Below are 15,882 nucleotides of genomic sequence, written 5' to 3'. Positions count from 1 at the left end.
TATATAATTATTAAAATAGTTGATAATTTCTCAAACATAATAAAATTTATTTAATAGATTTTTTTCTTAAAAACAATTTTGAAATTTTAATAAGAAAATTAATCATATTAAAGTTCTTATTAACATCTTAAACTATTTTAGAATCTATTAAATAAAAATTTTCCAGCTTAAAAACTCCTTTTATTTTATAAAAAATATTTTTTTCTAAACATTATTTAACTAAACATTTTAATTAAATCCTAACCCAATTAGGATATTACAAAACACAAAGAAATTTTGAAGTAAACATTTTTAATTCAATCCTAATCCTATTAAGAAAATTAATTCTACAATTAATATCATTTGTATTTCAATTTTAAAATATAAAATTAATATTTTATATAACGAGAGGCAAGATTGTAATTCTATCCCAAAAGCCAAAATATAATAAGGAACGAAAGGCACCAGTATATACATGAATTACACCCCAGAATCTTTTTGTAATAAATTATAAGTAACAGGGGTATAATAGTAATAATACCCTAAAAATCTAAGACAACACTAGGAGTTATGCGTCTCTTCATCTTGAATTCTCTATTGTCAGAAGTTGGCTCTCTGCCCGCCACCAGCAGCGTGAGGAACAACCCTTTGCAGTTTGCACCATGCAGCCTCCAGCGTGAGGCTTCTGCCGCGCACTGGAAGGCCAGCGACGCCAGCAACAGCAACTGAAGAGTCAACAACATGAGCTCTCTTATAATTATAAATTGTTATTAACATTAAAACAAAACATTTAATATAAATATTATACGTGACAAGACATTATATATGTTTATCTAGTTATAATTATTGATTTAATTTATTTAAGTACTGACGCATTGAATTTTCGTTTCAAAATTAACTTCTGATATGATCCACCGAGAAATGTGGATAAGATGATTAGTAATTTTCTAAAGAGAATTATGGTCTTTAATTTCACCGAAACAAAAAAAGGGAAACAAGTCATGTATGACTCATACCAACACACGTCGATGTTTTGCTCTTCCTTGCCTCCACGTTTCAGTTTCTTTGCATGCAAAGCAGGGGGGGCTCAAAAGCCTGCGATACTCTCTGATTGATTCTCCTCCTCCTCCACCACTACTGTACGAGAGCTATTAGCTATGAAAAACGAAGAATACTGCAACCTAATACCCAAAGCCGATTGGTTCACACAAATAATCTATTTCTATTCAGATACAATCTACAGCTGTATCATGGCTCTCTTGTCACCTTTCATAGCAATTTTCTCCATAGCGTCAGGCTCCTACCACCGTGCCGAGGAGGCTGCAGACGCCGTGGAATCAGTGTTTCTCAAGGTTCCCTCTAAAGTCATCCATGGTACCACCACGCTGTTGAGAAAGATAGGTTTTGGGATTGTTGGTGCTGTATACGTGTGCATGGTTATGATTGTGGTGATGTTATTGGCTGCAATGTTGGGAGTTGGATTAGTTCAACTGTGGATAGAGGAGCCTGTGTTTATGCGAGAGAGTTTATTCTTTGATTACACAGATGCGAACCCTAAGGCGGTGTTTACTTTTGGTGGGTTTGTCGACGATGGGAGCATCAAGAAAGGGCCTATGGGAGTTCCACCTGGGCACACATTCCATGTTTCCGTGGCTCTCTTGATGCCTGAATCTGATCACAATAGGCAAATTGGGATGTTTCAGGTACGTATGCCATATTGTTCAGTATGTATGTGTTTTGGATTTTAGTTAATTAACTTAGTTTTTGAAACCTTAGTTTTCTAAACAATAAGTTGACATATTTTTTGAGTTTTTAGCTTTTTGTAAAATAGTACAATGAAGTATTTTTCGCTCTTTAACATTAAAAATAACTTTTTATTTTTGTAATAAAATTTATATGATCTAATATGTATATTTATTGTTTATTGTAATATACTGTGTATTAATATATATAATGTCAAGTAATAGTATATAAATTAATAAATTGCTAACAATAAATCATATGCACTATAATATATTAATTAATTTAGTTCTTTTATATCATATCTTGATAAATCCTAGTTTATCATTTTCTAAGAATACAAATATATATATATATATATATGTGTGTGTGTGTGTGTGTGTGTGTGTGTGTGTGTGTGTGTGTGTGTGTGTGTTAGTAATTTATTCATTTCCATTAATATTATATATTTTAAAATATTTTTATTAATATTTATATATAAGAATAATGAAATCCATCTCAGATATTGAGTTCTTCACGCAAATTATTTTTTGTACTAAAACCCTAAAGAAATCATAGCAAAGCTGTCAGAAAAAAAAATCAAATAACTCGATTTTTATTTATCTTTTTTTTTTTTTTTGCAAAAGGCTAATATTACTATACTTGAAATAGGAAATTAGGAAACCCTGAATAAATATACATTCCCGGAACTATTTCTAATTTCTTAATAAAACAGTTTCCTAATTAAATAAATGTAACAAAATCGAAAAACCAAAGGAACATTACAGTAAAAATATTGAAGTAAAAAATCACCTCATACAAGTAGGCTCTAAAAACTCAACCATCAAGTTCAGAATTAAAAATTAAACTTTTTCGTGTCATTCTAATAGATTGGTTTTTTTAAAATTCTAATCAATTTTTTTTATAGTTTAATTCTTTTTAATTCTTTTTAGTTTTCTTGATTTAATTAATTTTTTTATTTTTTTTCTTACCTCTATAATATTAAAAATAAATCTCTCCCTTACATGGACCTTTTTCCACCACAAAATAGCTTCCCTTTAATCTAATTCCATTACTTTGATCAATTCTCCAATACTTGGATCTTCATTGAAAATTGTGACATCAAATCTTTCGCGATTATGACTAGCGCAACATCTATTGATATATTTTGGAAACTAACATCAGGATATTCCTAATTTAAGCAAAAAAAACTCTAATAAGAAAAAAATAAAATAAAAATATAATTATGGAGCTATTACTAATTTTCTAATAAAACACTTGCCTAATTAAATAAAGGTAACGAATTCTAGAACATCTTAAAATTAAAGGGAGGTTAAAGGATATTGTAATATCCTTCGATGAATAAAAATTAGGGTATTAGAGTTTTCTTCCATAGTTTTTCCTTGTTTCTTTTTTTTTTAGATTTTTTGAGTATTAGCAAATCACGTAAGCTTAATTTGTTGTATGCTACATAAATTGATAGACTAGAAAAAAGTGGTTGATCCATCTCAATGATATTAGTTAAGGGATATGCAGGCAAACTAGGACTTTGTGATGGTCTAGGAGGTGGGTGGTGTTGATGCGAAGGCATGATTGTCACTTTGAACGGCTCAGTTGGAATTTTTACAAGGATTGGAGAAGAATATGATATTTTGTGTTAGATGCTAACATGGATCATGAATAAAAGAGGCTTGCAATAAACCTAGTTATAGTCATGTTTTTAATTAGTTTCAATTGAAGATTATCATCAGATCAATGAGTATATATGATAGATTTAGAAACCGTTTGGGAACGTGGTGCAAACCGTGTTCCCAAACAATTTATTTTTTTTATTAAAATTTAATATGGTTTGTATGTTTTGGATCGTTTTGATGTGTTGATATCAAAAATAATTTTAAAAAAATAAAAAAAACATCATTGACATGCATTTCGACATGAAAAGTTATTTGAAAAACAACCGCTACCACTCTGCCAAACATACTTTTAATATCACAACTTTTAATGGATATCCTACCTTATTGATTGTAATAAATTGATGAAATATCTGAGGTGTTGCTTGGGATTTTCTTTTTTTCTTGGTCTTAGAAGTGGATGACTTCCTTTTTTATTATTAAGCAGCCAATAGGTTGCTTGCTGGAAGGTTGCTTGTTGTGCTAAGAATTTGGCAATAAGTGTGGTGGCTGAGAAATCACGAGATTACTCTAAAAAATTATTTTTATTTAAAAGTATATTAAAAATTTAAAAATTTTCAATAAATAAAATTTTCAACTTGAAACATTCTTAAATCGGTTCAAAAACACAAAATCAAAAGAGAAAGAAATTCACTTTTGAGCCCGATCTACTTCTTAGGCAATATGAAAATAAAAACACTACTATCAAACTTCTCTCATTGAATTGAACCCTTTAACACCATGCTTGACTGTTTGGTTGTCGAAAATGTGACAACCGACAACTTTCTCTTTTCTATCTTTTTTGGTAAGTTACTCTCAACTAAAAAATAAACAAAATGAATTTTAAAATCAAAATAAAAATTGTCATGAATTTGATATTGGCTATGTCTTTCTTTATGTTTTACATGCCCTATTGTTTTAGTCTATTAATAATAGTGGAAAAAATAAATGACCATGTCAAAAAAGATCAAGGAATTTATGAATAATAATTTAAACCAACCATGTGCTATATGTGTAAATAAAGAGATCAAAGAACTTCATGAAGTTATATTTATGTGATTACCAAGTAGAGGACAAAGAACTATGATGTGAGTTTTACTACTTAGAATAGCTTATTGTGGACTTGAGAGAAGTGTAACACGCTATTATTTAATTTTAAGATTTTATAGAATTTACTACCTAAATTTAATTTGGAAAGTGGTTTATTAGAAAATTAATAATAGTTCTAGGATTTTATTTTGTTTTTTGTGTTCATTATTATTAGGGTTACTTTTGTTCTCTATTTATATTGTTTATTAGCTTTTTGAAAAAAAATCAAGGAATAAAATTTTAAGAGCTTAGATGATTAATAAACTCGTTATCCTTCTCGCTAACCACCGCATCATTAATTTGCTTTATATATTAATTCTTGTTTTAACCAATAAGATAAGCATATATGATAATATTTTTTCTATTTCGACATTAAATATCGAGAAGGTAGCGCAAGATAAAATAGTTTTAAAAAGTTAAAGTGTGTTAAACCCCTTAACTATTAAACAAGTTATTTAGAGGTAGAGTTGTTCCTTAACAAAGTTGAATATTTAATCAAGTCGTTTTGTTAACTAAACCTAGGTTTTAAGTAGAAAAGTGTAATAAATTTATTGAATTAAAATGTCAATTATATGTTTTTGAAGAAGAAAATGAACCTCCAAATCTTTTATTAAAGGTTAACTAAGACAACAATCAATGCTTGTTTCATATGTAACATAGGGTCAAAGGGTTGATACTACACATTTAACTTGTATGTTTAAGTTATCACCGAATAGATTAAGGCTCCTTGTGCTTATAAATTAAATAGTTTTTTGTATTTTGTCCAACTTTTAGAAGTAAAGCATGTAAAAGCTGAATATAAAAAAAAACATCGCACGTCCAAATAGACTCTTATTTTATAATTTTATTTAAGGAAAAGGATGTGCTAACATTGAATAATTTTGATCTAACCATTGGATCATGTTAAAAAAATTTATAAGATTCTAGAGATCTTGGATTAAAATTTTGAAGCAATTAAAGATTGGGAAGGCTTTATGATAAAGCCTAGAAGTTACTATTTTAAATTTGTTATATTTTTCTAGTTGATTTAGAATTTTTTTTCTATTTAGTTTAAAAATCTTTTATTATTTTTCAATTTTATTTAGGAATTTTACTAGTATATAAGCAGCCTAGAAGAGCTATAATGAGTTTTGATTAGAATATTTATATAGTAAAATATTCAGTAATAAAATTTTGAATTAGAATTTGTGATGTGATCCTATTAGGTAAAATTTTATATTGTTTGTTCTTCTATCTTGATTAAAGCACAACAATCATAGGTTATTACTTGTTATATAGTGTGATTCTGTGTATATTTGTTTGCTTGCTGTATGGTGTGATTCCATGGATATTTGTTTACTTGATATGTACTGCTAACAACCATGGTAGAGGTCATAGAGCAGGGCATAGTCAAGGAAAGGATGAGGAGGTTTCTCTTCAAAAGAGAAATGTCAAGGAGCTTATAATAGATGACATACAAAGAAAAATCATTGAATTGACTTATCAGATGGATTAGAGAGACCTATAGAAACAGGGTCAAAGGGAGAGTGACCATAGATCTTTAAACAGTAACATAAACTAGTTGCAAAGACATGAGTGAAAGAGGCAACCTCTTTATCAAAAAGAAAATAAGACTAGAGACTTTAGATTTCATATTAAAAATCCTTAAATTTATAAGAACTTTACAAGCATAGGAGTTCATTGATTGAATGAATGAGGTGAGATGATTTTTTTTAGTACAAGGAGGTTTCCAAACATATACGAGTAAAGTTGATTGTGATTAGTTTGAAGGGTCAAGCTTCTGTCTGATGAGAATAGTTAAAGAGGACACGAGAGAGGTAAGGAAAGCAAAGAATCAGTGGTTGGGAGAAGATAAAGAAAAGGGTAAAGGAAAACTTTCTTTCATTCAGGTATACCCAAACTTTGTACCAATGACTCGATATATTGAGACAAGATGGGAGAATTATTGATGAATACACTAATGATTTCTACCAACTGGTGGGAGAATCAGCGGCTAGGAATGATTTGTTAGAAACTGAAGAGTAGTTGGTTGCCATGCACCTAAGTGGATTATGTCGGTCCATCTAAAACATGTTGTGTTTGTATTTTTTATGCATAGTCTAAGCCTATTAACATATTGCCAAGGTAACTAACAAGTTGGTTTGACTAGAACAATAGAGAGGTGTGAACTAATGAAAAAAAACATCAATTCAACTTGAATCGGAAGATAAATAAACCATAAGTTAGAGTTCTAGTTTTGGATCTGATTTTAAATTTTTACATTTCAGATGTGGTGAGCTGGGGCATCAAATTGCAAAGTGTTATAAGTTAAAGGGTTTCTAAGTAAAAATTTGTTGGCAAAAGAACCTAATCAGAAGGTAAGTGATATCTTGTTTATGATGATTTAGATGATCATAGCAAAAGGAGTTTTACAAGGTGATATCTTATTTATAATGATTCAGATGATAGCAAGGGGAGTTTTACAAAGTGATAATGGTGCTAACTTAGTCATCTAAGAGAATTTGCTTGCTTTAAAGGTGATTTGATTGGAGATTGGTAAACACTAGTCTAATTCATTCAACTTGTACCATTAAGGACAAAGCATATAATGTGATCATTAACAATGATAGTTAAGAGAACATGGTGTCTAAGGAGGTAGTATAGAAGTTATAGCTCAAGACAAAAAAACACCCTAAGCCTTATAAATTAAAATGGCTAAATCGAGATAGCAATAACAAGGTAATCATGGATGAACATTGTCTTGTTTTATTTTGATAATGTTTGATGTGATATGATTTGATGTCTATAGATGCATGTTTATAAAGAGGGGGTAGTTGTTGAGGATAAGGGTAGAAATATATTGTTTTATTTTAGTTTATGAATTAGAAAGAGAAGCAAAAAATAAACGAGATTGTGAAGAATCAAAATGATATGAGAAAGGGCACAATGTGGACAAACCATTGACTAGTAATGATTCTGTAAAGATTCAAAGTGTTTTGTGTATTGATTTTTGTCCTACTTTATTTTAAGTTGGGTAGCTCTAAAGTGTCAACACACCAAAGGAGTATAAAGGTATTATTTTTAATGGTAAAAAATGAGTTTTTTCCAACCCTTAGAGATAGATATAGGAGGTTTTTTTTCTAACACGTAATTTTATATTAATGGACATAAATTTAATTCAGTTACTGATATTTTGCTAGAAGATTTTGAAGAATTTTTTTTAGGATTAAAATTTCATAGTAATTAAGGAATTTTTATGAAATTTATTTTGCAGAATTTTTTATTGCTTGTTTTTCCGTTTTTCTTATGTTATTTCTAGTTATACAAGAAGGAAAATAAAACAAAAGAAGTGGCTGTCGCTGGTGAAGCAATTAAGAAATATTGTTTTTAAGAAGGTGGCTTGGAGATTTATTCTTATTTCCTGCGTGAACTGAATTGTTATCAATGAATCTTCTATCACTTCGTTTATATATATATATATATATATATATATATATATATATATATATATATATATATATATATATATATATATATATATATATATATATAATGGTTGCTTAGACTTGAATCCACAATCCAAGACTACCTTGGCTAAAATATGAAGGTTAGACTTGAATATATATTCTTCCAATTCATTACTGAGTCAAGGTTTGAATTTCTAATTATTCTGAGGTTACAATTTCAATACAGTCTGTCGTTCCAGAAATTTCTTTTGCTAAATCCACCAATATGTAGCCGCCAATACAATTTCATTACTGAGTCAAGGCATTCATGATATATGTCTCCTCTCACTAACTCGATGCATGAACTTACAGCTCTTTCTCACCTATATATATGTCTTGCTCAATTTCTCATTCGTTGCCCTACTTCAGTTGACTGCAGAGGTTTTATCAGCTGATGGAAACGTGAAGGCAAAATCTAGCCAGCCATGCATGTTGCGGTTCAGAAGCCCGCCAATTCGGCTTCTACGAACATTTCTCATGGGTGCACCCTTACTATTAGGAATTTCTGAAGAAACTCAGAAGTTCTCCATTAAAATGCTACAGCTCAAGGAAAGGCATCCACGAAGCAAAGTGATCAGAGTGACTTTAATACCAAGGGCTGGAACAGTATGCCTCCCACAGTTATATGAAGCGGAGATCCTCCTGATTTCTAAGCTGCCATGGACAAAAGAAGTGGTGCGCAATTGGAAATGGACATTTTATGTCTGGGCATCCATATATATTTACATCACGATGCTTATAATTATTCTAGGTTGCTGCAGACCACTTGTTTCCCCAATTACAGCAGTAGATCCCAGTTACTGCCCCGATAGTGCTGAGACAGAGTATACTGGAGAATCAAAAGAGGCACGAGCCGAAGGAAGGGATGAAAAGGGAATTTCAGAGGTCTTGAGAAGATGGCAGCAAAGGAGGAGGAAGAGAAAGGCGATCGTTTTGCATGGAGAGATGGCGGACAGTACGGAATGCTCATCGGCAAGCATTACCAGGGAAGACACAAGTTTGGCCGTTGATGAACAGGACATTGTAGATTCAGAATCAGTTTGTTAAGTGAATTGCATTTCCTGGTGTGTGGACAACCTTTTCCCAGCCGCAATATCAGCTTAAATTGCATTTTACAGTATTATTAACCAAATAAGCCGTGTGGTGATTTCATTTTAGCATTGCTGAATTGTTTTTTTAAGAAATTAAAAATAGATTAAAAAAAAAGCCAAATCACGGTTTTTCCGCCAACTCTAGTCGTTGAATTCTATAAAAAGTATATCATTTACTATCTTAAAAAAAATATTAGAACTTGTTTATCCTTTTAAAAAATAAAATAAATAAAAATAGAATCCAGAGGACACATATCTAGGTTGTTTCTTTTTCAAAAATTATTTGGGAATGCGGTGCAAACTATATTCTTAAAAAATTTATTTTTTTATTAAAATTTAATATGATTTGTATGTTTTGAATCATTTTGATCTGCTTATATCAAAAATAATTTTTAAAAAATAAAAAAAATCACTGACATGCATTTCAGCACAAAAAGTTATTTAAAAATTCTTAAAAAATTTATTTTTTTATTAAAATTTAATATGGTTTGTATGTTTTGAATCATTTTGATCTGCTAATATCAAAAATAATTTTTAAAAAATAAAAAAAATCACTAACATGCGTTTTGGCACGAAAAGTTATTTGAAAAGTTAATATCAAGGCAAGTTGCGTCATCATGCCCTCACACTTGGTTCTTTTTTGGGTTCTTTTTTTACTTTTGTTTTTATTTTTCACTTTATATTTAAGATTAAAAAAAATTATTAAATCCAATTGAGTTAATGATTTGGGTCGCAGGTTTAACGGGTTAATTTACAGCATCCAGGCTATTATTTGTTTTTATTTTTTTAGTTTAATGCTTTTTTGTATCTTAATTTTAAAAAAAAAATATTATTTCACCCTTTATTATCGATGATCTATTTTTTATTCAACTCAAACCTAAAAGTGCAATTTCATCATTTGTTTTCAATTATCTATTTTTGTTATCTCAACTCCAGACACCTACCATGGTTTTTGTTTTTCATTTTTTAAAACAAAAAAAATCATACAAGAAATTATAATGTAGTTTATTATCGTATAATTAAATGAAAAATAATCTATTTGATAAAAAAAATTATTGAATCCATTAACATCCATGAATTGCATCACGAGTTTACTTTGTTAACTTAACTTCACTCAGTTTTCTTAAAAAAAATAAAATGTTATTTTATCAATTTAATTTTTCAATATTAATTTAATTCAAGATTAAACTTTTTAATTTATTATTTTCTAAATTATCCCACCAAGTTTTCTAAGTTAGCACAAGATCAAATATTTTGCTATCTTGAAATAAAAATATTGATCAAAATCTTAAAAAAAAAAAAAACAAATTACGGATACTTGGCATGCTTAATAAATCTTTTACTCTGAGTCGAGTGTAACGAGGCTCAATGGGCTAGTGTTTGCTATACCCTGTGGGCTTGATATGTTATATTATCGCCTCGGTTGCAAGAAACAAACAAGAGAAGCGTCTTACCCACCCAAATGTGGGTTGGTTTACTTGTCTGGATTTCATTTTTCTTCACGCTCCAAAGCTCTATAGAACGATTTTGCTGGAAATGAGAAACTCTCAAATGTATAGGTTCAGAACAAATTCCAATCAAAGTCCGAGTTCAATTGAGAAGGCCAGCAAGAGCAACATTATTTAGATGTTGAAGCCTTTTCAGTTTCATTTTGTGGTTCCCATTGTTGCAATGAATGATTGACGACAATGCTTTGCTCATTTTCTGGGACTCGTGCATGACAGCACTCCGATGTCACATGCTCCAGGATGGTGGAAGTTCTTACAAGCTGGGAGTCCTCCCCAAGTCGGCAAAAAACAAAACACGAGGCCAGCATTGGACTAGGGGCAGCATATGGAAGTCGCCAGTCAAGCACTAACAATGTCTTCCATCTATGAGCAGTGAAACGCACTGGGAAAAAGTCTTTTCATATATGTGAGATTCAATGTACCGATTGGAAATTAGAGGCCTCATAATGGATGGAGTTTTGAAAAATAAAAGGCTAAGTGTTACATACCCTACTATGGCTATGTAAGCCCCGCCGGGAATGTGGAATAGCTAGCGTTTATCATTGAGAACACTTCTTGAACACGTCCGATCAGTATACTTTCTTTTCCTGGGTGACAAATCTTCCCAGAGGGTCTGTTTGTGCAGCAGTTATGATCTGGAAGTCAGATTCAGGGAAAGTGTCCGGGTCTAGCTAAGGCATTATGCATATATGATGGAGATAGTATTCCCTGATACTCTCTGGGGAAAGAGACAACTTTGATTAACTGATTCTTTTATAATTAAAAAGAGATAAAGAGTCAATAATAAATGATAAGCAAGAAAGCATTAATCCATGACAGTCCAACCTGGTGATCATTCTCTCAAGTCTCAGCTTTCCCTGGAAAAATCCTATCAATAACATAATGTTGTTGTCCTCATGGTGAAAAAGGAGAACCGTGTGAAGCACAATAGGAAAGCAGCCAGAACTTCAAATGTTGCAGAGTTCAATACCGAATAACCAAAACATGACACATTCAATTCCAGGAAGAAACAACAAGAAAACAACGGTCCTAAAACGATCAACTAGCTAGGGAGTATAGTAATAAACCATTGGTCACCAAATCACCACTCAACGCAATCTTGCTTGTTTTCCCTGGAATCGCTTTTGGGGGGTCATCAAACCTCCTTTCCCCGCTTTTTGATACGCAAAATGCAAAATAACGATGCGAAGAGAATTTATTTTCCCAGCAGGAAAATGATATTTGAACCCAACATAAATAGAAACTCAGAGAAAAGAAAGACAAGAGCAGAGACAAATATGAAATAACGTAGCACGAGTTTTATTATAGATAAAATCCCAAAGAGGTTGAAGTATTCTGCAACCCCATTAACTATTTTTCTGACACAATACCTGACAGCAAGAAACAGCTCACCGTTCTAATCTAGAAATCACGAATAGACCAGCAAATTTTCACCCTCACATTCATATTACAGGGTTGTCTAGAAGTAAAAGTGAGCACCAAAGACAAGTTTACAACTAAAGCAACATTAGAAAAATTACTTGCCAGTACTAGCGATTCTGAAGAACTATCTTTAAAGGAAAAGGTGGCTCAGACACATAACTCTGCTCGAGAAATCAAGATCCCGTCAGTATCTGCATAAAGCCATTCTCCATCACTGATTCTGGTGCCACCTATGGTAATAGGAACATGTTTCTCTCCGATACCCTTCTTGTTGGCTTTCATCGGATGGGAGCCCAGGGCTCTCACTCCAATATCACAACCATTAATCTCGTCAACATCACGTATGCAGCCATTAACCACTATACCAGCCCATCCATTATTCTGAGCTTGTACCACAGGATTACCTCCAAGTATTGCACAGCGCAAACTGCCACCACCATCTACAACAAGAACTCTACCACTACCTCTCTCCTCAAGAAACTCACGAATTAAAACATTGTCTTCAAATGCCTTAAGAGTCACTACTGGACCGGAGAAGACTTGGCGCCGACCATAAATCTGAAAGATTGGCTGGAGTGCTCGAAGCTCACCACTGACAATTTGCTGTGGATTTGTGTCACAAACTTCAGCAGTTGTAACCAACGCCATTTAATGCAAGTGCCTTCATGATACAAAGCATGCCATGCGTTAGACCAATAACAGAGAAGTCAAAAAAGATTATCATATGAGCTTTGCAGTTCTATTAGTCAGGGTAAAAGACCCAACACATGAAACACCATCAAAAGTCTGCGTTCAGAACTCCTAAAATGAGAAATCAAAAGTTGAAACAATTTAGGAATTTCTATTTCAACCTTGAGCACACTTGGCTGATAAGAAACCCACAATCAAATAGATAATAATGGAAAAGTTTCAATACTGAAACATGTCACCTGTAACAATTCACGAATCCCTAATAATAAATAAATAAGCACTCTTAGCAACACCAAAATCAATACATACTGCAAAATTCCAACATCAATATAAATTTGTTTGTGTGAACAAGATTTGAGAGTTAAATATAAATTTAGCAACATCAAATCAACCTTTACCTGCCTGCTATTGGGCCCCTTGAAAGATGATTCAAGAATATGCACTCACTCGGTCACTGCAATGGCAACCGCGAGAGAATCCAACATATGAGAGGGAGAGAAAGAGAGAATCTTTGTTAACTGTAAAGCGCGTAGCCTGTACCTTTCTTTTTCTTGTTGCGTTTGAGAATGGAGGTCGTCAGTGGGCTGTGGATGGATTACCAGCCATCTGATTTGATTTGTTTAAAATCTAAATGATTCCCACGCGCTTTCCCGAGCGTCTAATTAAATGCCATTGCCGCCGTATATTCGACTTCTTTACTCGGGGACCCAATTGATATCTTTTTTTTAATACCAAATCAAAGTATAGTATCTGGTTTTTGTTTCCCTCCCTGTAGAATTACGTTTAACTTCTGTCAAGCATACCCCTGCATGCTTCACATCATCTACGCTGTTGATGCAGCAGCATGTCAGCAGATCCATGTCGTTATGTTTTTTTATGATCTTGCTAGGGTGAGAAAATTACCGAAAACTAAGAAAATAATAAAAAAATCGATTAAAAACACCTTTATACTTCTAAAACCGGTTTGGTTTGACCCCTCATTGACCGTTTGGTAACATGGTTGTGCGTAAGGTTCACCCGTAATCACATCAAATGTTGTTTAGTTAAGAAGAAAAAATTGCTTTCTGATTGTAGGACCCACCAAAATCTCAGCCGGACTGCATGTTTTGGAGAAGCAGCATTTTGTTACTTCTCGTATGGGAAAAAGCAGAACAGTGGAGCATGGCTCCATCGTTCAGTGAATAGTGGAGCCATGCTCCACTGTTCACTAAAGTGAACAGTGCGGGTGAATTAATTCACTCACACTGTTCACGTGAACAGTTTTTTAAAACAGTTTGAAAATTTTAGTTTTTTTTTCCTTGAAAAAACAGTGCAGTTAATTGATTTCACTCTCATTGTTCACGTAAACATGAACGATATTGTTGTTTTGTTTTTTTAAAAATAATAGTTTAAGGTGAATTAATTTACTCGTACTGTAATCTCAATTTTATTCCTGATAATATTTTACCTAATTTTATTGCACGCTCAAAAAAATATGGATGAAACTGTAGTTCTTGTCGAATGACTTTTGTACATAATGAAATTGTAAATTTTTTAAAAAAAATTGTGTTTTACTCGAAAAACTAGTATTTAATATTATTTAATAATACTACATAAATTAGAAAGATATCACATGATGACGTAACATTTGTGGAATTTGATTACAATTCCAATTATGTTCTTGTCGGGTCCGACCCAGTTAAAAAGAAATTCAGTTTTTATTTTTATTTTAATTGTGTTTTATTCAAAAAATTAAAAGGAGATCGCTTGATGACGTAACAAAAAATTCAGTTTTTGTTGTTGTGTGCTTAAAAAATCATGGAAAATATAGTCATTGTTGGATAGATTTTGTATGTGATGACATTGCACATAGTTTAATGGAATAATAAAAAATATTTGATATCAATATTATTTATTTCATGATGTAATAACAGTAGTTAAATCTATAATATTTAAATTAAAAATCATTAATATATATATATATATATATTATTTTATAACCTCAATTTGAAAAGCATTTTTTTAACCAAACACATTAAACTACTTTTTATTTAACTTCAATTTCAATCACAGTTTTAACCAAACATATATTTTTCCAAACCAACCTCAACTAAAAGTACTTGTTATAAAACAACTTTTTTAAAATCACAACCACAACAACAACCTCAATACCAAACACACTCTAATTCCTAAACCAAATCGACAAACCAAGTCTAAAATATCTTTCTTTTTTTCTTCTGAAACCCTAATTCTTTAGCTTGTCATCTCTTTCAGCCACCCAAAACTTGGAAATTGCAAAGCTATTATAATTATAAGATTTTTAATATATAAAAGTATTATTTCTATATATTCTTGGTCAATGCTCTATTAAAATTAAATATTAATTAGAGTCATTGAGACGGATATATTTTATATTCTTTCTATCATAAAAGAAAACAATTATTTCTATAAATTAAGGTACGAGGGATACCAGAAACTAATATGTAGGTTTTTGTCAGGTGACATGTACACTGAATTGACTTATATAAGGATTTCATATAAAGAGATCACTTATATATATACTGAAAAGCTTATATAACAGTTGTTAAGTGATTTTTAAATATAATATCATTATATTATCTTACATAGATACCCAATTTTATCCAAGAAATTTTTTTTAACATGCCCACTTGTCTAAATTTTTGGCTTAAAACAACACCAGTAATAAAATGCACGCTTTACATTTTCCTTTTGTATAATCTAAAAGTTGATGGTCTAATTTCAAGAAGAAAAACAAGTAAATTAATTAAGCTAGCCTCAAACTGATTCTTGTGTGACTCAAACTGGTTCTTGTGTAAAATTGGTTCTTGTTTCACACAAGAACCAGTTTGTGCCGCCCAAATCAACCAATGGGAAAAAACTTATTATTTTTTTAAAGAAAAGGAGAATTTTCAAGCGGCACCTCATTAATGAAATGGTGGTAGACGTCAATATAAATAAGCACAGTTTTTAAACCCGGCACGGCCTGGCAGGTTAACCCGGGACCCGACTGACCTGGGCCTGAGATCGGTCCGGGTATAGGTAAAAACTCGCTTAGGAGATGGCCTGGTGAAACTCGGTTGACCCGGCGGGTCAACCCGGGACTAGGGTCACCTAATCAACCTGACTGAGACTCGATCTCTTTTTTTATTATTATTAATAGACGTAAAACGATGTTGTTCTGTCCTTTTAAAAGGCCAAAACGATGAAGAACAACGGTGCAGAATTGGGG

The 15,882-nt window shown here is 31.7% G+C and overlaps 2 protein-coding genes across 3 annotated transcripts; one reads left to right on the top strand and one right to left on the bottom strand.

Moving 5' to 3' along the window:
- Positions 1–1,229: 1,229 nt before the first annotated feature.
- On the top strand, positions 1,230–8,989 carry LOC133669927 (seipin-1). Its single transcript, XM_062090258.1, has 2 exons — positions 1,230–1,682; positions 8,312–8,989. Exons 1-2 carry the CDS (start codon positions 1,230–1,232, stop codon positions 8,987–8,989), a joined length of 1,131 nt encoding a protein of 376 aa, XP_061946242.1.
- Positions 8,990–11,819: 2,830 nt separating this feature from the next.
- On the bottom strand, positions 11,820–13,237 carry LOC133669418 (putative 4-hydroxy-4-methyl-2-oxoglutarate aldolase 2). Of its 2 annotated transcripts, none has more exons than XM_062089542.1 (2): positions 13,056–13,237; positions 11,820–12,624 (listed from the first exon to the last, which is right to left on the bottom strand). In XM_062089542.1, exon 2 carries the CDS (start codon positions 12,609–12,611, stop codon positions 12,111–12,113), a length of 501 nt encoding a protein of 166 aa, XP_061945526.1. In that variant the 5' UTR covers positions 12,612–12,624; positions 13,056–13,237; the 3' UTR covers positions 11,820–12,110. The 2 variants fall into 2 exon arrangements, with proteins under 2 accessions (XP_061945526.1, XP_061945525.1); XM_062089541.1 differs by having other exon boundaries at positions 13,052–13,235.
- Between the last annotated feature and the right edge of the window lie 2,645 nt (positions 13,238–15,882).

Source organism: Populus nigra, chromosome 12 (genome assembly GCF_951802175.1).
Source record: "Populus nigra chromosome 12, ddPopNigr1.1, whole genome shotgun sequence".
Taxonomy (NCBI): Eukaryota; Viridiplantae; Streptophyta; class Magnoliopsida; order Malpighiales; family Salicaceae; genus Populus; species Populus nigra.
The sequence above is the reverse complement of the archived record's forward strand: the minus strand, read 5'-3'. Positions and strand labels throughout refer to the sequence as shown.

Excerpts from the sequence above, each read along its gene's own strand:
- LOC133669418 (XM_062089542.1), bottom strand. The coding sequence starts at position 12,611 with ATGGCGTTGGTTACAACTGCTGAAGTTTGTGACACAAATCCACAGCAA.
- LOC133669927 (XM_062090258.1), top strand. The coding sequence starts at position 1,230 with ATGGCTCTCTTGTCACCTTTCATAGCAATTTTCTCCATAGCGTCAGGC. Across the intron at positions 1,683-8,311 it reads GGCAAATTGGGATGTTTCAG|TTGACTGCAGAGGTTTTATC; the intron begins GTACGTATGCCA and ends GCCCTACTTCAG.